The 20,723-nt window shown below is 35.5% G+C and overlaps 2 protein-coding genes across 4 annotated transcripts; both read left to right on the plus strand.

Annotated features, from left to right (window-relative positions):
• Positions 1–326: 326 nt before the first annotated feature.
• On the plus strand, positions 327–20,107 carry EGY1 (Peptidase M50 family protein). 3 transcript variants are annotated; one of them, XM_088223260.1, is made up of 10 exons: positions 329–927; positions 1,708–2,172; positions 2,298–2,438; positions 3,235–3,336; positions 3,926–4,137; positions 4,277–4,327; positions 4,400–4,469; positions 16,218–16,286; positions 19,444–19,494; positions 19,725–20,107. In XM_088223260.1, exons 1-10 carry the CDS (start codon positions 550–552, stop codon positions 19,881–19,883), a joined length of 1,698 nt encoding a protein of 565 aa, XP_088079386.1. In that variant the 5' UTR covers positions 329–549; the 3' UTR covers positions 19,884–20,107. The 3 variants fall into 3 exon arrangements, with proteins under 3 accessions (XP_088079387.1, XP_088079388.1, XP_088079386.1); XM_088223261.1 differs by lacking the exon at positions 2,298–2,438 and having other exon boundaries at positions 327–927; XM_088223262.1 differs by lacking the exons at positions 19,444–19,494; positions 19,725–20,107 and adding an exon at positions 16,372–17,611 and having other exon boundaries at positions 328–927.
• On the plus strand, positions 4,731–16,209 carry LOC148253546 (uncharacterized). Its single transcript, XM_088223267.1, has 2 exons — positions 4,731–11,775; positions 11,939–16,209. Exon 1 carries the CDS (start codon positions 5,929–5,931, stop codon positions 6,505–6,507), a length of 579 nt encoding a protein of 192 aa, XP_088079393.1. The 5' UTR covers positions 4,731–5,928; the 3' UTR covers positions 6,508–11,775; positions 11,939–16,209.
• Positions 20,108–20,723: the final 616 nt, after the last annotated feature.

The raw sequence follows: 20,723 nt of genomic DNA on the forward strand, positions 1-20,723 counted from the left end.
ATAAATTAAGTTTATTCTATTTATTATAATTAATTTTTAAAGTTACTGATATTTAATATATGATACTAAGTTTTATTATTTAGTCTAAAATTTAATTAAATTTTTATAATTTGATTTGAATTTAAAAATGGAAATAAAAAAGTATTTTCGCTTAAAACAGTTTTCTTAAATAATTCTAATCATCCACGTGATGTTTTAATTAAATGTTGAATTGTTTCTTTAAGTGGGTCCCATCTGTCCACGTGGACCAATGAAGAACGAGAAGCTGTAACCTTAGCAAATATCTAACGTACAGAGGGAGGAGGAAAAAAGAAAAAGCAGAAAAGATATTTATAAAAATTTGGAAAAATCCGTCAGAGAAGATAAACAGAGCAATCTGCTGCTCCTTTTTCTCTTGCACCAAAGCAGTGTCAAAAACCCAGAATTATAAGCGTTACTCAGAATTCCAAATGTTTTACTCAGAATAATAAGCTTTTTCCTTCTTGATTTTGGCATTTCACGTGATTTGCTTTCTTTTTTTTTTTTTTTTCTCGGGGGGCTTTTGAATAAATGGGAACTCTCACGAGCTGTAGTTTTAGCACAGTGAATTTCAAGTCCCGTTCGTTTCCTATCGCCAATGGTGTGTCTAGCGAAAGGGTTACGTTAAATGATCTCAAGAAATGGAAAGGTCATTACTTTTTTTGCAAAGGAATTTCGAAGAGGAGAGGTAGCGATAGTTACAGGGGTGTTCTTAGGATAATTAGGTGTTCTAGTACTAATAATAACGACTACAATGACGATAATGGTGGAGACAATAGAGAAGCGAATGGTGACACTTTATTGAAAGATTCCAGTGTCAAAACGGCGGCCCCTGAAGATGCTGGAGAGAGAAGAAGCAACGGCAATGAGTTAAGTTCTGATGAGGCACCTCCTTCTGTTTCTTCAAGAGTACGCAGTTCTTAATTTCTTTCCCTTTGAAATGTTTTACTTCTGTTATGTTAAGTGTAATTTTTTATAATTTACTGGGTACATTGTTTTGCTTGGTGTTTGACAATGGACTTTCTTGACATAAAGCACGGCAAAATGCCTTGTCTGAGACATCAGATCGTCATTGTGTTCACCCGCAAATAGATTGTCCCTTAATATATTGCTTAATTTGTTAGGCTCAATCTGAAATCAAGAATTCTTGACAATGGAGTTGGAGGTAAACTAAAATGAGAGAACCTATGTCCAAATAAACAATGAATCTATTTGCTGGAATGCTACTGTCTGTTCATAATTTTCTTGGGACTTTGGGTTTCATATTCCGCGTAATATGGGAAACTTTTACTTGGACTTATCCTGGATATGCGTTTGAGTCTCAATATTTTTTGGCAAATTTACTTCAACTAGTCATATTGTTTTGGAGATCATTTCTTGGCACAAACTTGGACTTTTGGTTTCAATGTTAGTAAAAGATCTCACTGGATATAAGTTTGATTATTTTGGAGATCATTTCTTGGCACAAACTTGGACTTTTGGTTTCAATGTTAGTAAAAGATCTCACTGGATATAAGCTTGATTAATACATTTGCAGAGGGTTGTGGCTTTTCAATGCATAGTGCAGGTGTCCTTGTAAGGACTTAAAACAATAATGATTTTTTGCATGCAAAGCATTTATGTGCATTTCGATAAAATTATTATATCCATGATTCTAGATCTTGATTTGCCAATGCATTCTTTCTTCAGCCACCAACTAGATCACCAGTTGGACCAGCCTACAATAATTTCCAAGTTGACTCTTTTAAGTTAATGGAGCTTCTTGGGCCTGAAAAGGTTGATCCCGCTGATGTAAAACTAATCAAGGAAAGCCTTTTTGGGTATTCGACATTTTGGGTGACGAAAGAAGAACCATTTGGCGACCTTGGTGAGGGCATTCTGTTCCTTGGAAATTTAAGAGGGACGAGAGAAGATGTGTTTGCCAAACTTCAGATAAAACTGGCTGAGGTCACAGGTGTTAAATACAATCTTTTTATGGTAGAGGAACCTAATTCAGAAGGACCAGACCCACGTGGTGGACCACGTGTTAGCTTTGGTTTGCTGCGGAAAGAGGTTTCTGAACCTGGGCCAACAACTCTTTGGCAATATGTGATTGCTCTTCTGTTATTCCTTTTGACCATTGGCACCTCTGTGGAATTAGGAATTGCATCTCAGGTATGTTATTCCTTAAGACACTTTCATTTGTAAATATTTGCAAAACTTACTGTAGTCAAACTTTCTTTTGATAACTTCTCTGTCAAGTTAGAAGGATAAGATACTGCCTACATTTCTTTTACCAGATCAACCGACTTCCTCTTGAGGTAGTTAAGTACTTCACAGATCCAGATGCCATTGAGCCTCCAGATATGGAGTTGCTATACCCCTTTGTGGAGACTGCGCTGCCTCTAGCATATGGTGTACTGGGAGTTCTCCTATTTCATGTAAAACTTTCTGCTTTTGATGGCCCTAAGAAATATATGCAAGCATTTCATTGGAAAAGTGCCCTTTCTTCCCCACACTCCTGTTTTCCCCGACTCTTTGTGTCTCTTTCTCTATATTCATTTGGTATGCTATTCTGCATATAGTTATTTTCCATCTCTATTTACAATATTTCAGTCTCCAATATCCTGAGTAAATTTACTTGATCAGATCATGAGAGTGCAGCTAACTTCGTAGAATGTAATGGTGCTACTTTGCTTGTGATACTTTTGTATGCATTTTGAGTTATTCACCTATTCGGTCATTCTGCCCTGGAATTTGCAAGTTGATAATGTTAACTTGGAATTATTATTTACGAAGTTTTGGGAGTATGCAACTGGATGTATTTATTGTTTGCTTGAACATGCACTCTATCCTGAAATGTGGTTGAAATAGACATCAATCTTGACAATGCATTGGTTAGCAACAAGGTAAGAACCTAAGGCGCAGTGCAGATATTTTCTTGGCTGGCAATTAGTTTGCTTTCTCTGGCCTACTTTCCTCTCTCGTAGATCTCACTTTTTGTCTTTTTCTTGTTTTTTAAAATAAAAAATATATTATTAAAAGCACCAAGAGAGTGCAACAAATATACAAGGATATCAGTTTTTATCTCTTGCAACAGCAGTCATGTCTTCTGTTTTATTCCTAGATTGGTAGTTTGCTTCAGTAAAACATAATTTTACTTGGTGCATTAGTTTGCTAAAGTTATCTTATTTTATTTTGCTTTTATATTTATATTGTGGAACTGGTTTCACGCAGGAAGTAGGGCACTTTCTGGCTGCATTTCCAAAGAAAGTAAAACTTAGCATTCCTTATTTCATTCCAAACATTACACTTGGTAGCTTTGGTGCAATCACTCAGGTGAGTGTATCTAATTTGACGGCAATTCTAACTTCTAAATTTTAAGTTGCTGGGTGATGTCTGATAAACTTCTTAACTCTTTGATAAGGTTTTCATGTTGTCTAGCCAAGACAAGTTAAAAAGCCATACATAGTGGCCTGAACTTTTTAAGTGTGACTAATGAGGTCAGAAAGGTGCTTATAGTTTTCTATGAGAAAAATTCTTGAAAAATGTAAATTAACTTTTGGATATTTGTTTCATGTGAACACTAGAGATTGTCATATCAAATATCTAGTTTGCTTTTCACCTTATGGCAACAAAAAGATTTCTTATCTAGATTGGCAGATGAGATTGCCCTGGGTGTTTGTCTGGGTAGTACATCGTTCAAGGATGTTCTTTTCTATTTGAGTGGGTACTCGTAAATTCTATTTAAAACCTTTTTTATCTGCCTTAATGCAAGCTGAGCACTAAATGTTTTTGCCTCTTGTTATACTTGTGAAATACTGGTGACAATGAATCTCTAACTGACATAATGTAAAAGATGATTTTTTTAATTAAGCAATGTGATAACAGTTCCAAGTAATGCTGTTCATCAATTTTTAATTTTTAGTTCAAATCAATTCTTCCTGATCGGAGTACAAAAGTTGATATTTCAATTGCTGGTCCATTTGCTGGTGCTGTATTGTCGTTTTCTATGTTTGCTGTTGGCTTGTTACTCTCATCCACTCCAGATGCAGCAGGAGACCTGGTGCAGGTTCCAAGCATGGTATTTCAGGGTTCTTTGCTCCTTGGACTCATCAGTAGAGCCACTCTAGGTTATGTGTAAGTCTTTCCTTTCATGACATCTCTTTATTCGGCCAAAAATTTTTTTTTCCAAGATTTTGGTGCAGGCCCCTAGCATCTCTCTTCCTACTCGCATTATGAAAAGGATTAACTGACACATTACTGTCTTTTTGTGCAGGGCTATGCATGCTGCAACTGTTACCATTCATCCTCTGGTTATTGCAGGCTGGTAGCATATAATTCCTGGCCTCTTTTATGTTCTTCACCATCATATGCTTACTTTAGCAGTTAATTTTTGCAGGTGTGGGTTAACAACAACTGCATTTAATATGCTTCCGGTGGGTTGCCTTGATGGTGGAAGAGCTGTGCAGGTCTCACTTCTTTTATTTTATTTTCAATTAGAGTAACTGTATCATTTGTAAATGTGTTGAAATTCAAGCAGAATGGTGGAGCTTGAACAAACCTAGAGTATGAGAAGTTGTAGATTGAGGTTAAGTAGACTTTCTAAGATAAACATGGTATGTTCACCAAAATATCCGCAGCCATAAAAAATATTCTTTCCTTATGGCTGCGGATATTTTGAAGTTCCAAAAGGTTAGGCTTCTAGTAGTTTCAGGATAATAATGAGAAGAAGCCACCAACCATGTTGGAGATTTTGCTTCATTATTTTGTTGAGGTCAAAAGACATCTATTGTATGTGTCTATCAGATCAAGCCCATCCATATAAGACCTAACACCCAACTCCCTTGAAATAAAAGGAGTGTGAATGGGTTTATTCATTTAAGCTTAGAAGGTGGTATCTGTTAAAGAAAATATGTTCTATGTACTTAGGTTAAAGGACATGAGGTTAAAATACACTATGTAAACAAAATACTCTCTCTCTCTCTCTTTGTGTGTGTTTGACCCAACGACCCTTGGCCTTGGTCAGCCTCAGGGATTATGCCTTCCCTGGGCGGCCACAAGTTTCTGGCCGTGGAGAATAAGTCTTTCGACTTGATTAGTGAAGGAAGGTTGATGGATGGAATGAGAATATGCGAGAACGGCCAGGGTTTCCGCATGTCGATTTTACTGGCAAAAGCTGAGGTAGATTGGTTGCTCGGGGCCTTAGAGGAATTTTACTGGTACAACATCAAGTTGCCATGGGCAAGGCGATTTTCAAGGAAAAATAGAATCATTTGGATTTCTTTCGGAAAAAACAGAAGAGGTTTATACTTAGTGATCTCTAAAATATTGAAGAAGGCAAGACGTATTTTTATTCCAGAAGGGTATTAGGGAAGAGGATGGTGGTTGTTCATGATAGCTGCTTTTAATATAGCAGAAAGGAAGGTTGTGAACCCTGACCTCAGGAGGAGAATGGGAGAGAAGGCGATGAGTGCTCTTCGTGTGCTCAAGGGTTACGCGAGTCTGTGAAGGGCTTCATTTAACTGTCCACACTGTTTGACCGCAATACACTTTGCTGCGGGGCTTGGTGGAGTTACTAGCTATGCGGCGGTGCTGCACTCTAGTGGGAACAACGATTCTTGGGTAGGGTAGACAAAGAATTAGACCTGACCCGAGCTCGAAAATCGACGGGCCCAAAATGTTGGGTGGGTGAGACATTCCTCAGTTCGGCCCCAGGAGTGTAGGTCACGACACTTATGGGCCCAGGAGACCACGGCGTTCACACGGGTTGAAAATGGTAAAATTATCGTGGACTTGGGAAATGAAGAATCACGATCCAGAGAGAAAAGCCCAACTAGAAAGCCTGTTTGGAGGCCTGTGGGAAGCATTTCTACTAAAGGAGAGTGTTCGGGTGTCGAACATGACCACACATGCCCTAAAATCGAGAGCATGGTTTCTTCGAAGGGCAGGGATGTTAGTGGGATGAGGGAAGACAGAGATGTTCAGGTGGATGATGGTTATCATATAAATAGTCTGTTTTCTGAAGAAACTAAGAAGAGGAGGGGGGTATGTTGGGCAGTCGAAAAGAACGGGGACTCGAAGGAGCATGAGGAATCTGCAACAGAAGAGGAATTCGGGAAGGTGGAAGATTGTGCCTTAGTCATCATCAAGGAGGAGGCTCAAGTTTTGGCTTCCATAGAGGGAAATGGGGAGGATAGGAGATGGTTGACAAAGATTGACGAGAAAATTGATGTCGACAGTGAAGAGAGTAACTTTGCATGGATCTTTCAGAACATTCAAAAGTTTAGTAGAATGATGAGTGTAACCATCGAAGGAATGGAGGAACAAGTATTTCTATTTTTTGCTAAAATTTACAGAAGATGTATGGCTAAGAGGAAGAGAATTGAAAAGGAAGGCAATGGTAGAAAGAAGAGTGGAGTCCGTTTGAGTTCTCTGTTAATTATGAAGACAGGAGGAAGGGTAAGGGAAGGGAAGGGGAAGGGTAAAAATCTAGTTGTTAATGATTAACAAAGTCAGTTCTTGGAATGTTAGAGGGATTAATGAAATGAAGAAGAGGAATGTTATTAAAGGTTGTTTGGGGAGATGGAAGGCGGAGGTGGTTTGTCTGCAGGAAACTAAGCTTGATTTTTGTGACAATCTCACTGTTAAGAGCCTCTGGAAATTGAGGAATGTAGGCTTCCATTCTATTCCCTCTTTCAGAGTTGCGGGAGGGATTTTAGTGATGTGGAATGATGATACATTATAGTGCTTGGATGTGATTTGGGAGAAGCGGTGATGAATGGATGTTTACGGCTGTCTATTGTAGAGGAAACAAGGTGGAAAGGAGCTACTGTGGAAAGAATTGAAGGTATGCAAATTGAAATGGGGAGGCAAATGAATTGTTGGGGGGATTTCAATATGGTGTTGAGGAGGGAGGAAAGGACCGACGTGTCTTTTTTGGATTCGTTGGCGGGAGAATTCAGAGATAAGTTGGAGGAGTTTGATCTGATCGACCTCCCACTGACTGGTAGTCCTTGGACATGGACCAACCAGAGAGCCAACCTGTCTTACTCTCGGATTGACAGGTTCTTTCTTTATTCTGATCTCCTAATTCAGTTTGCAGGTTTGACTCAAAAGACTCTCCAACAGCCGATTTTGGATCACTTTCTGATATGTCTAGCTTCTAACGGTATTCAGTGAGGCCCTACTCCATTCCGCTTAGACAATCGGTGGTTACAGGAGGACAACTTTCAGCTGTTGGTTGAACACAGTTTGAGTAAATTTGAGGTGGAAGGCACGACCAGCTGCAGAGTGGCGTGCAAACTGAAATTACTGAAAAATGTTATTAGGAGTGGGTGAACAAGGTGATCTCAAAGGAATGTGAGGAGGCTATTCTCTGAATTGGGGGAGCTGGACTACAATGAGGGAACGACGGATCTGCAGATGAATGAAATCAATCACAGGGATGAAATAAAATTGTTGCTGACCTGGAAAGCAAAAATGGAGGAACTTGCTTACAAGCAAAATTCTAGGGAAAAATGGTTGAAAGAAGGGGACAGAAATTCTAAATATTTTCATACCTTAGCAAGTCAACATAGAAGATGCAATTTTGTGGAGGAGATGTGGGTGGATGGGGTCAAACACAAAGGCAATGATAACTTAAGAGAGATTGCCAGGGATTATTTTATGGGTCTATATGAGGAAGAATTTGCTGTTAGAGCTCAATTGAATGGTTTGAATTTCAAGAAAATTGGGAGAAACAACAGAAAGATGTTAGAAGCCAGTTTTTCTGAGGATGAGGTAATCTCTGCCCTGAATTGTTGTGATGGGGATAAGGCCCCGGGCGCGGACGAATTCAACATAAACTTCATTAAAACCTTCTAGTATGTTATTAAAAAAGATGTTATAGATGTCTTTCATGAGTTTCATTCCAGGGGTATGTTTGTTAGAGATTTGAATTCTAATTTTTTGGTGCTGATTGCGAAGAAGAAAGGTGCAGATAATATTCGAGATTTCAGGCCAATTAGTTTGGTGAGCTGCATTTATAAACTTATTGCGAAAGTGTAAGCGAACAGACTGTCCAACATTTTGGAAGAAATCATTGGGGAGTGCCAATACGCTTTTGTTGCTGGTAGGCAAATTCAAGATGTTATTCTTGTCGCTAATGAGATTGTTGATAATCTGGTCATGAACAACAAAGAAGGTTTAATCTGTAAACTGGATACGGAGAAGGCGTATGACCACGTTTGCTGGAACTTTGTAGATTACTTGCTGTGTAGAATGGGTTTCGGGGATAAATGGAGGGGTTGGATGAAGACTTGTATGAGAACTACATCGTTTGCTGTTTTGGTTAATGGTGGGCCATCAAGGTTTTTCACGGGTTCACGGGGTTTGAGGCAAGGAGACCCATTGTTACCATTATTATTCATTATTGTCATGAAAGTGTTAAATGGAATGATTGAACTGGCAAAACAGTGTCAGCTTCTCAAGGGAGTGGCGATTGGCAGGGGTCTTGAGGAGATGGAAATTTTTCATTTATTTTTCGCTGGTGACATCTTGCTGTTTTGTTATCCTGAAAAGCAATTTCTTCTACACTTAAAGTGCATTGTTCTTTGTTTTTAAGGTGTTTAAGGACTCAATATCAATTTTGATAAATCTGAACTTGGCAAATTAGGGGATAAGGGTGATGAATACTGCCTTGCTAAGGTGATGGGTTATAAAGTTACAAATCTTCCTACTAAATATCTTGGGGTGCCTCTTGGTGCTAAGTATAAGGAGAAGAAAACTTGGGAACTGGTGATTGACATGTTTGAGACTAGAATTGCGGGATGAAAAAGAAATTTTTTGTTTAAAGGAGGTAGACTCACGCTTATAAAGAGCACGTTTGTAAATCTACCCTTCTATTCTCTCTCAACGTTGACTATTCTGGTAAGTGTTGCAAAAAGATTGGAGACTATTCATTGTTGTTTCTTATAGGGCGATAGAGGGGATAGAAAGAAATTTCATCTTATCAAATGGAACGAAATAAAGAAGCCTACTTATCCATGTGGTTTGGACATTCGATCGGTGATTGAATTCAATAAAGCTTTACAAGGCAAGTGGTTGTAGAGATTCTTGAGAGAGGATGGTAGGATGTGGAAGAGGGTGATTTTGGCTAGGTGGCAGACCTGTGCACTTACGGATTTGGGGAGGGGAGACAGAAAAGGGCACGACTGAGGTCTATGGAGGAAAATCAAGATGGGCTGGCCTGGTTTTGTGGAGAACCTGAATTCAAAAGTGGGTAGAGGTAATGACACTAGATTCTGACATGATCAATGGTTGGAGGGGAGGTGTCTTAAAGTCCGTTTTCCCAGAATCTACGCAATTGCACAATCCAAAAATATGTTGGTGGAAGAGGCTTATGTAAGGGAAAAGGACATATGCATCTGATCCGTTAATGTAAGTAGAAATTTGAACAATTGAGAAGTGGAGGGGTACGAAAATCTGATGAAGAACATTTCTGATTTTCAAATTAGCAGTGATCCAGATCAGGTGCTGTGGAGGGGGTGCAAAAATGGTGAGTTTTTGGTGAGCTCTTATTACTACAAGCTGATGTGTCATAGACAGTGTAATTCTTCCAGTTTCCCCAGCAACTTAATCTGGGAAAATTCTGCGCCCCCAAAGATGGCTTTCTTTGCATGGGAGGCCTATAGGAAAAGCATTTTAACCCTGGACAAACTGAAGGTTAGGGGCTGCACTTTAGTGAATGGCTGTTTTATGTGCATAAGAGATGAGGAAGACTGTCATTACCTTCTGCTTAGGTGCCCTACTGCTTATGAAATTTGGAGTTTGGTGTATGTCTTGATAGGCATCTGTTGGGTACAGGCTGGTTCAATTGAGGATGAGATTTGGGCCTGGAGGGGGCTGGGCTGAAAACTAAAGTTGCAAGACTCATCTCCTATCTGTTTTTTGGATTATTTAGAAGGAAAGAAATTGAAGAGCTTTTGAGGGGATTGTGAATCATACTAGTAAATTAAGAGAGATGGTTTAATTATTTCGGTTGTCTTGTATTGGGGCATGACATCATTAAGACTGAGGATTTTGGAAATGTCATTGACTCACTAATAAATTTGTAAATTTTTTGTAAAAAGCAAGTAACTCCTTTTCTTTGATACCTTCCTAATGCAAATATTATACTTTTTCTTTCAAAAAAAAAAAATACTATGTATAATTGATTGTTTATTTTCTTTTTTATTCTAGAAAACTTGTGCTATTCTATAAAAGACATTTAATCATTCTTATCATAGTATCAAATCCCTAGGTTAAGAAATCTTGAACTCTTTGACAAACTTTATTCAGTTTTCATTGCCGAAATAAGAAAAACCCTAAGGGAGAGGAGGGAAACCTTTATAGTTGACCACCACCTTACAGATGCTGGTCACCAGCAACCAAGACCGGTCATTGTCACCTGCAATAGTAACAGAGCCGCAAGCTGTGGCTCTCTCCTTGCAACCGGCCACTCCTAACTGCCAGTGGCAAGCTGCAAGCAGCGGCTCCCTCCTGCATGCAACTGCTTGCTTGGCCAACCAACCAAAAGCCAGCTGCACCAATCTACCTAGATGCCAGTTCGCTGTGCCCAGCAACCAGTTTGTTAGTTGGCTCCAGCCTCCAAGCCGCACTGTCAGAAGCAACCCAGACTCTGCAGCTGCCACTCCCAGCCACTAGTCTGAATAGTAGCCGAGCTTTTTGTTTAGCCAGTAATCTTCTTCCAGTGGCTTCTGTATTGAGCCATAATTGCCCAAAAATTAAAGGATGTTGAAAGTAAGGTCCAAATTACTGGAAGAAACTCTCACATGGAAAATTTCACACAAAATAATTGCGAATTTCAGCCAGTTCATGTTGTTTGTTGCTTCACAGACAAGGACTGTTTGAGTTGTTTCCTAGTTGATCCAAAACACTAATAAGGGAAAAGACAAGCTCAGTCTGGAGAACTAACCTTTTGCTGCTTAAGATGAAGAAGACTCAATGATCATGATCTGATTCTGGAATTCCATGTCTTCAGAAATAAGTAAAACCGTGATATTCTTATCGACAGCAAAAGAGGTGTAGAATGCCATCAGTGAGACTTATTCTAAAGTCAAGGATGCAACGTAAGTTTATGACCTAACTGTCAAGATATGGTCCACCAAGTAAGTGAATAGGTTAGTCAATGAATAGTCTAATATGTTATAAAATTGGTGGCAGAAACTGAGCCAGTACCGCAGCCTTACTATGGATTACAATGAGGATGCAGAATGCCTAAAGAAGCTTGTGAAAAAGGACTGTGCCTATTAGTCTCTTGCATAACTTAATTGGGTATGTGATCAAGGTAGGGTATAAATCTTGGAAAAGGAGGAGATGTCATCACTAGATGAGGTAATTTCTGCTGTAATTGCAGAAGAGAGCAGTAGAGGGGTCATGCTAGAACTCCACTCTATTAATAGCTCAACTCTGATCTTACATGGCTCCAAGCCTTATTTATGGATAAAGGAACTGAGTCACACTGAAAACTTAGCTCCTAGTATTGACAACAAGGATAATCTTTAATATATCTTTTGCAAGAAGCCTATATGCAGCAAAGACAAATGTTGGAAACTGTATGACAAGCTGAATATCTTCAGTAAGAAATGAAGATTAAAAAAAGACCCTATAGAAGTCTCTCAAATAGGTTCATGCAACTGACCAGCAAGAGGAAGAGAAGTCCACTGGCCTTAAATGCATTCGAAGCTGAAGTTGAACGACTGACAAGTAAACAAGATAGTGTTAAGAAACCCAAAGGTACAGGCTTAATAAAGCACTCATGTATGTTTTCTTTTTAACATGGTTTGAATACCTCAGATAGACCGTCTAGAAATTCATAGATTATAAGTTTATGGGTCATTAATCATATGACCAATATTTCTAAACACTTTCACCCATATGTTTCATGTCCCAATTGTAGGAAAATTGTCGTTGTTGATGATTCTCTCTACACCGTTGCGGGTAAGGGCAACATCAAGTTTAGTTCTATCCTATCATTAGATAATGTGTTTCATATTCTCAAATTGTGTACCAGTCTTGTACTAATTATTAAATTGTCATAAGATCTAAACTGTTAAATGACATTCTTCTTTTTTCACTATGACTTTTAGGACCAAAATTTAGGGAAGATGATCGGACATGCTGAAGTTAGAAACAAATTATACTACTTGCATCAGGAAATCTATTTCTGCTATTACTAACAACCCTATATATAAGCTTTGACTTTGTCATGAAAGATTTAACCACCCATCTTTTTCCATTTTGAAGATTATGTTTCCCTTATTATTTAAAAATATTGATTATGGAAATTTATATTGCGATATATGCGAGTTTGACAAACATAAATATGTAATTTTTCCTATTAGCACTAAAAGAGGTTTGTTTCTATTTTTATTAATTTATAATAATTTTTGGTGACCGATTTACACGTCTAATATTTCTAAAATTCGATTTATTTTGTGTCATTTATTAACGATTGCACAAGGGTTGCATAACTTTTTTTAGTCAAATCCAAGTCCGATGTTAGCCATACAATACCCTTGTTTTGCAACATGATCAAAACCCAATTAGAAGGCCACATAAAAAAGTTTTGCATTGACAATGCAAAAAACTTTTTCAATTATACATTCTCATTTATATTTCCAAGAAGGAATTATTCATGAATTATCATATTTTCACAATCTATACTGAAATGAAGTCATGGAATATAAGAATGATCACCTTCTAGCTACTGCTAGAGTCTTTCTCTTCCATATTCATGTCCCAAAATAATATTGAGACGAAGCAGTCCTTATAGTCACCTATATTGTTAATTGTTTATCCTCAAATGTTCTAAATTTCAAAGTTCTTTAGAAGTCCTTTTTCAAGTTTAACCAAAAGTAAATATCACGAATCATCTGATCTCTAAAATTTTTGGGTGTGTAGTTTTTGTTCATGTTTATTTCTATTACTGAGAGAAACTTAATTCTAGGGCTATGAAATGTATGTTTGTAGAGTACTTCTCTTCTTAAAAGGGATACAAATATTACCATCCGTTAATACAAAAATTCTACGTATTTATAGATGTCATCTTTGTTGAACAAGACTCTTATTTTTTTCTAATCTTATCTTCAAGGAGAGTCTATATTGGAATATCAAAATATTGATTTCTTGGCTAACTTTACTCTACTACCCTTACCACATACTCAAAGACCACTAACACCACCACCATAAGATAACCCTCATAATTCAATTAAAAATTCGCCTACTCAAGAAATCATACATGATCCTAGATTCACTCAAGTTTATACAAGGAGAAAAAATTAAGTCGAGTTGAAGTAAATTCAAGCATCAGATATAAGTTTTGGAACTGAAATAAGTCCTAAAAACCCTTAACAATCTAATAATGATATACATATTGCAATTCGCAAAGAAATCAGGAAATATAATAAACGTTCTCTTTATCCTATCTTACAGTCTGTGTTACTTAATAAATATTCATGATCCCATAGAAATTTCTTGACAAACTTAAATATTGAGTGTATTTCTAACATTGTATATGAGACATTATCCTTTGAGAGATAGAAAAATACTATAAATGTGGAATGTTGTCACTAGAAAAGAACCGAATGTGAAAATTGGTGGACCTGCTCAAAAGAAAGAAATGTGTGGTTGCAAGTGAGTGTTTACAATAAAATATAAGGTGAATGAGACAATTAAGAGGTATAAAGCAAGACTAGTGATAAAAGATTATACCCAGATCTACAAAATAGACTATGAAGAAATATTTGCACCAGTAAGTAAGAACACAATGCAAGTCTTGCTATCTTAGTTGCCTAATTTGATTGGTAACTATAATAATGCGATATGAAGAATGCTTTCCTGCATGGAGATTTAATTAAAAAAAAAAACTTATGTGTAACTCCCACCAGGATTGCCAAAGGGACATGACCAAATAAACTGTGTAAACTGGTTATGGCATTCTAGGACTCAAGCAATCACATAGAGAACAATTTGGCAAATTTGTGAAAGTAATGATAGGCTTGGGGATATAAGCAAGCACGGAGAGACTAATATCCTGTTCATCAAACATTCAAAGTTAGGGGGAGTTACAATTCTCCTAGTATACGTTGATGATGAAAAAGAAAAATTGATTCTCAAACAATGTCTGATAAAAGAATTCGAAATAAAAAAATTAAGAAAGTTGAAATATTTTCTTGAAACTGAAGTTATCCACTCAAAGTCAGAAATCTTCATTTCCTAATAGAAATGCATTTATGACCTTTTAAGATATACTAATAAGTGAGCATGTAAACTGGCAAGTACTCCTTATTGTTTTCCGTCATAAATTACGATCAATAAGAGAGGATACACCGGTAGAGAAAGAGATATACCGAAGGTTTGTGGGAAGATTAATATATCTGTCTCATCAAGACTAGACATTGTTTATGCAATAAGTGTTATAAGTAGATTCATGCACAACCTAAGAAAGTGAACTTACAAGCAGCCTACCGGTGCTATATTATCTGAAATAGTCACATGAAAAAAGAATCATGCTAAGAAAATAACAGGCTGCTCCTAAAAGTTTATACAGATGTAGACTATACAAGATTAGTGGTAGACAAGAGATCTACCACATGTTACTATACCTTTTATGAGTGTAGCTTGGTACTTGGAGGAGTAAGAAGCAGAATATGGTTACATGAACGAGTAGTGAATTAGAGTTTCAAGCAATGGGTCAAGAGGTATATAAACTATTGTGGCTTAAGAGAATTAGGAAAGATCTAAGAATTAAACGGGACAGCCCAATGCACTTATATTGTAACAAGAAATTGGCTATAAGAATTGCCCATAATTCAATACAACACAATAAGGTCAAATATATTGAGGTCGATAGACACTTCATTAAAGAGAAGCTCGATAGGGGTTCAATATGTATTCCATATATATGTCTACTAGCTCACAATTTGAAGATATATTGACCAAAGACTTGACTAGTCTAGTATTCCAGACTATCATTAGCAAGCTGTTAATGGACAACATCTATTCCTCTGTTTGAGGAAGAGTGTTAAAATAATGTATCGTATGTAATTAGGTTAAAGAGCATTAGGACAAAATATACCATATATGATTAATTATCTATTTTTTATTATTCTAGAAAGACTGTATATATAGAAGTATGATATTCAATATAAAACCAATCCAATCATTCTTAACAGTATCTAAAGGAATCATTTGGGTTCAAGGCAGTTCGTTCAGGAATGCTGTGTGAAAATCATGCCAGTGTCTTATGGTTTATTCTTGTAGAAATTTTTAGAGGATCAAGTAACTCATAGATTGATCATTAATGTTTCTAGTGTTGTCTTTTTTTGTACCTAGATTCATTTGCCATAGCTGGCTACAACTTGTAAACTGGTATCTGTCAAGTTGTTAGTGAACATCATGGGAGTTCTAAGGTCTTACTGTAATTAGGTTCTTTCTCCCTTGTCTCCCTTGTTGTTTTTCCGAAGAAAATGACAATAGAAATGAAAAAAGAGGAAAATCAGTAGTCCTGGTTCTGTATATGGCGATTTTTTAGTTCAATGAATACTGTATTTTGTTATTTATTATAAGTGTTTATCCAACTTTTGGTTCCAGTAAGAATGTTGAACACATTGCAGGACACGCGTGACAAACAGTGGTGTGAAATATTTATAGTTACTTTTATATGGCTCTTTAAACGAGTATTAGTGCTATGTAGCTTAATGTGAATGGTTGATTGGTTATCCTCTGTCTGTCTCCCTCTCTCTCCCTATGTTTCTCTGTCTTTCCCTTCATTTCTCGTCTTACTTCACTTGATTGCTTGATCTCTGTCGTTTGCTTGTGACTTTCAAATTTATTCTGCACGCTTTATTTCTCCACAGTGCTGTCTTGAACTCAGACATCAAGTTTCAAATTGCCCAAAATAACTTCCAAATTTTCGCTTATCCTTTGTAACAGAATATTCTGACTGTTATAAATACAATTCTGAAATTTTCATGCGCAGCATGTAAACCCTTATATTTTCATTGAAGAAAATTTTGGTTCTCTGTTTCTTGGGTGGAAGCATATCATTTGTCTGACTTATATTTTAATTTTTAGTTTAGAGAATTCTTTGGGGTAAGTATAATGAAAGTTATGAAGGCTTGATTATATCTTAACTGTATAAATATTTACCATGATCTATTCACTTGTTCGTACAGGGTGCTTTTGGTAAAAGTGCACTAATTGGATCTGGTTTGGCAACATACACGCTGCTTGGATTAGGAGTGGTATGCTTAATTGTTTTTCTTTGGTTCTATGCTCAGAGTTAAGTAGCCATAGCCAGATTTTTTAATTGCTACTTATAATACACAGGTAACGTAGCCTCTTTGTTTTATGTCAATAACACACTGAAAAGGCTCCATATATGGGTTTCTGGCTTTCTGCTTCCATACCCTTGTTTTTGTCTCTTCCCAGTACTAGAACTTTCAAGTTCTTAGTTCTTCAGTTGGTATGATTCTTGTAGGAATTTCACTTTTTGTAAAAGTCTAATTCCTATACAGATTGGTATATTCAGGGAAATCTTCCTATAAAGTAAAACTGTAGTCAACTTTTAAAGCTGAAAGTCTTTTTCTTTTATATGACAAATTATATTTAGTTTCCTGGTTAAAATTTTCTTTAATCTTCTATTATATATGTAAGATGTTATAAATAAAGTATTATGAACAAAAATTTAATAAATAAAAAATTTAACTACAAATTTTCATAGGATTATAGTAGAATCCTTGAACTCTAAAAGGCCTTTTTTTTTCTTTTTCTCTTTTGCTGATAAGCAAATATGGAATAGCCATGACAAGATCAAATAACCTTTGTGAAGTCACATCTTGATTTGATGGAATTATTTCCATTAGACCATCCAAACTAAAAGCCACTCAAATTTCAATCACCAGCCATAAACTAAATAGAAGCAAATACATTCAATGGTCTCAATGAGTCAAGATCTTTATTTTCATAAGAAGAAAAGAATATCTCATTAGAGAAGTCATTCAACCAAGCGCCGAGGACCCAAAGTTCTGGACTTGAAAGGCCGAGAATAATCTAATTATGTCGTGACTGATTACCTCTATGACAAATTATATTGGAGAAAATTTTTTGTTATACGGGACAATACACGAAATTTAGGAAGCAGCTAAGGAGTTCTATTCGAATAAAGAAAATGTATCAGAAATTTTTACTATTGAATCTAGCCTCTGAGACCTACAACAAAAAATTTATCTGTAATCCAATGCTATAATATGTTCATTGACAATGACTGAATGTGGTTGAGAAACTTGCATGGAATTGTCTAGATGATGCAAAGCAGTACAAGGAAATTTTAAAAGAAAATGATTTTCAAATTTCTCATGGGATTGAATAAAAATCTGAATAAAATTCGTAGAAAAATCATCAGAATGAAATCATTACCTTATCTTCGTAATGTATTTTCTGAAGTAAATAGAGAAGAAAATATAAAGAATGTAATGGTGGGAGATGGATTACAAGCCCTACTACTAAGCAAAACTTTACCTTGACTGCCCCAGGACCTCATTTTAACTCAGATAACCGATAAAGAAAAGGAAGACTTTAGTATGATTATTGTAAAAAATCAGGTCATACTCAAGACAATTACAAGAAAATTCATAGAAAAACAATTGATTTGAAAGACCACAAAATCAGCCGCAAGTATAAAAAGTAAGCAAATCATGGCTCTATTAATGAAGTTGTCTCCACTAAGAAATTATGCATGTTCAATAAAGAGCAAATAGAAACCCTCTAAAAAATGTTAATAGATTAAAACTCCATGAATAACAATATAGGATTTGGGACAACAAGCTAAAAGTGTGATTTTTTTAGTGTTTTTAATGTTATTATAGGAAGTCAAGATACTTGAATCATTGACTTCGAGACCATTATCTATATGCTGGGAAATAAAATATTGTTTCAAGAATATAATTCATGCAAAGAGAATCTCACTCTGAAACAGTAGATGATTCTCACTTAACAGTGGTTGAAATAAGCGATATCCACTCAAAAAAATTAATCTTAAATAGAGTGCTTCATTTACTTAACTTGGATTGCAATTTATTATCAGTAAGAAAACTTATCCAAGATTATAACTGTATTGCTAAATTTTATTGAAACTTACGTAAATTTTAGAACTTGAATTCGAGAAGGACGATTGACAATGCTAACGTGTACTCATGAATCTCTTTTTTCAAGGATAATGAATCTTTTATGAGATAATTCCATACTGTAATATGTGTTTAGTCTAAAGATAGTCCAACTTAGACAATTTTAATATCATTATATTATGGGTTACCGAATGGGACATCCAAATTTTGCATACCTTCAAAAACTATTTTCTTTTTATCTAAAAATAAAAATTTAAAAAATTTTCATTATAAAATATGTCAGTTGTCAAAATATATTCATACTATATATCTTATATTGCCCCACAGAGCATCTAAACCTTGCTATGCTATAGTGATATCTTAGTACTACTAGAATCAACAATATTATTGGTATTAAATAGTTTATATCCTTTATAGATGATTATATAAGAATTACATGACTATTCCTTTTGAAAGAAAAATCATAAGTTAGTCATATATTCAGAAAATTCAACAATATGGACTGATTCTATAATTGATAAAAGATCCACCTATGGATATTGTTCCATATTTGGAAAAACCTAGTTATTTGGAAAACTAAAAAATAATCAGTGGTATCAAGGAGATGTCCTGAGGCTAAGTTTAGAGATTTGGGACATGATAGCTGTGAAAGAATATGTCTACGAAGGGTCTTAGGTGAATTAAAAATTCCCTCTTTAGAGGATGTAGAAGTGTTATGTGAAAATCAATTCACAATAAGTATAACAAAGAACTCAGTTCATTATGATTGAACTAAACTTGTAGAGATTGATAGACACTTTGTTTAAGAGAATATAAAATCAAGAGCACTTTTCTTGTGGCACATTCGGTATTACCATAAAACAGCGGATATTTTCACCTAGACATTTACCTAGGAAAACTTCAAGGAATTAAGTTTCAAACTTGATTTGTTCAACATCTTTAAACAAGTTTGAGGGAAAGTGTAGGAACCTAACTTCTTGTAGAAGTTTAATTTTGTGCAGATTGGTCCTTTCAGATATAATTAGAATCATAGTTGACTTTTGTAGTTGAAAGATCTTTTTTTTTTTTATGGGACTAATTCATATTTAATTTTTTATTAAAACTCTTCTAATCGTCTTCTATATGTATTTACCTATTGTAAATTAAGTACTATAAATAAAAATTCAATAAGTAAAAGATTTAATTATAAATTTACAATTCTGTATCATGATTTTTCTCAATTTGCTTCAATTCCTTAAATTTTACATATATTTTTTCCATTTTCCCTTTGGTGCAGCTTGGCGGTCCTTTATCACTTCCTTGGGGACTCTATGTGCTGATTTGCCAGGTATTAGAGTTATCAAATGAAACTATTTGCATCATTTTGCAGAATCCAACTGCAGCATCCATGAGAGGCGTAGTTCCTCCAATTAGTTAACTGTTTAAGTTTCTTATATACAATTAACTGTCGCTAAGGCTGATTTAAAAATAAGGACCATATTGATCTACTAATACCATATTCAAATGTGTTCCAAACTCATCTTTTCATCTACTTATTTGTTTCGATATCGTGCTCAGAGAACTCCAGAGAAGCCATGCTTGAATGATGTGACTGAGGTTGGAACATGGAGGAAAGTAGCTGTTGCCATAGCTATGTTCCTCGTCATCTTGACGCTGCTTCCCGTTGGGGATGAGCTCGCAGAAGAGCTAGGTATAGGTCTTGTAACCATATTTTGATGTCTAACATGTAAATCCAATTTTTGACTAAAATCATATTGAACATTGAGATGATGGAGGTCTTGTTCAATTGGTTATATAATCTTTCTTGTAACTATGTTATCCTTATTTGTTACCCTGTTTTTCCCTTTCCCCATTTTTGCTTCCACTAGGATTTCAGTCAGTTGTAAATTGAAACATGGATGTCTTCTAATAAGATAATTTTACAGATTTTTTTTCTCTTCCTTTATGGCTTGTAATTATAATATTTTTTGGATTTATATTAATTAGGTTACTCTAATTTGCATTGTTGTACACTTTCCATAATTGAATTATTTCTCACTTCAATTTTTTTTAGAATAATAGGTGATAATATATTATTTAATACCTTTTATCATCTAATACAATATTTGTTTTTTTCTTTTCAAAAATCACACCAGATGTTAATAGAGGAGTCATCCATGACCCAATTAAGTTTAGAAATAAGATTAATGTTATGGCCACACTTTTGCCTATATTTACTATTTTATCCTTGTTAGATCTCACTGTTACACTATACCTAAGTGGGTTTATCTCTGAAAATTGTTTTCTTCATGTGTTTGTTTAAAAGTTTTACTGTAAACCAAGAAATTTCTATCTCAAATAATATAATTCGAGTTTGAGTTTTATATTTTATTTAATTTGAAATAAAAAATTTACCATGTGTTTACATGTTTGAGAGCAATTTTGTCTTTTGACGCAGTTATGGAAATGGAGTTTAGCTAAATGGGAATTAAAATTAGGGTTCCGATACAGAAACCCAATTTTCTTTTATTAAAAAAAAGTAAAATTTCATCGCAAATCAATTTCGTGTATTTTGTA

Source organism: Carica papaya, chromosome 6, assembly GCF_054855325.1.
Source record: "Carica papaya isolate Zhongbai chromosome 6, ASM5485532v1, whole genome shotgun sequence".
Classification (NCBI taxonomy): domain Eukaryota; kingdom Viridiplantae; phylum Streptophyta; class Magnoliopsida; order Brassicales; family Caricaceae; genus Carica; species Carica papaya.

Bases quoted from the DNA above. Each gene is read 5' to 3' on its own strand.
- EGY1 (XM_088223260.1), top strand. From the start codon at position 550: ATGGGAACTCTCACGAGCTGTAGTTTTAGCACAGTGAATTTCAAGTCC. The intron at 2,173-2,297 runs GTATGTTATTCC...TTCTTTTACCAG, and splicing joins AATTAGGAATTGCATCTCAG to ATCAACCGACTTCCTCTTGA. The intron at 19,495-19,724 runs GTATTAGAGTTA...TATCGTGCTCAG, and splicing joins TCTATGTGCTGATTTGCCAG to AGAACTCCAGAGAAGCCATG.
- LOC148253546 (XM_088223267.1), top strand. From the start codon at position 5,929: ATGGTTTCTTCGAAGGGCAGGGATGTTAGTGGGATGAGGGAAGACAGA.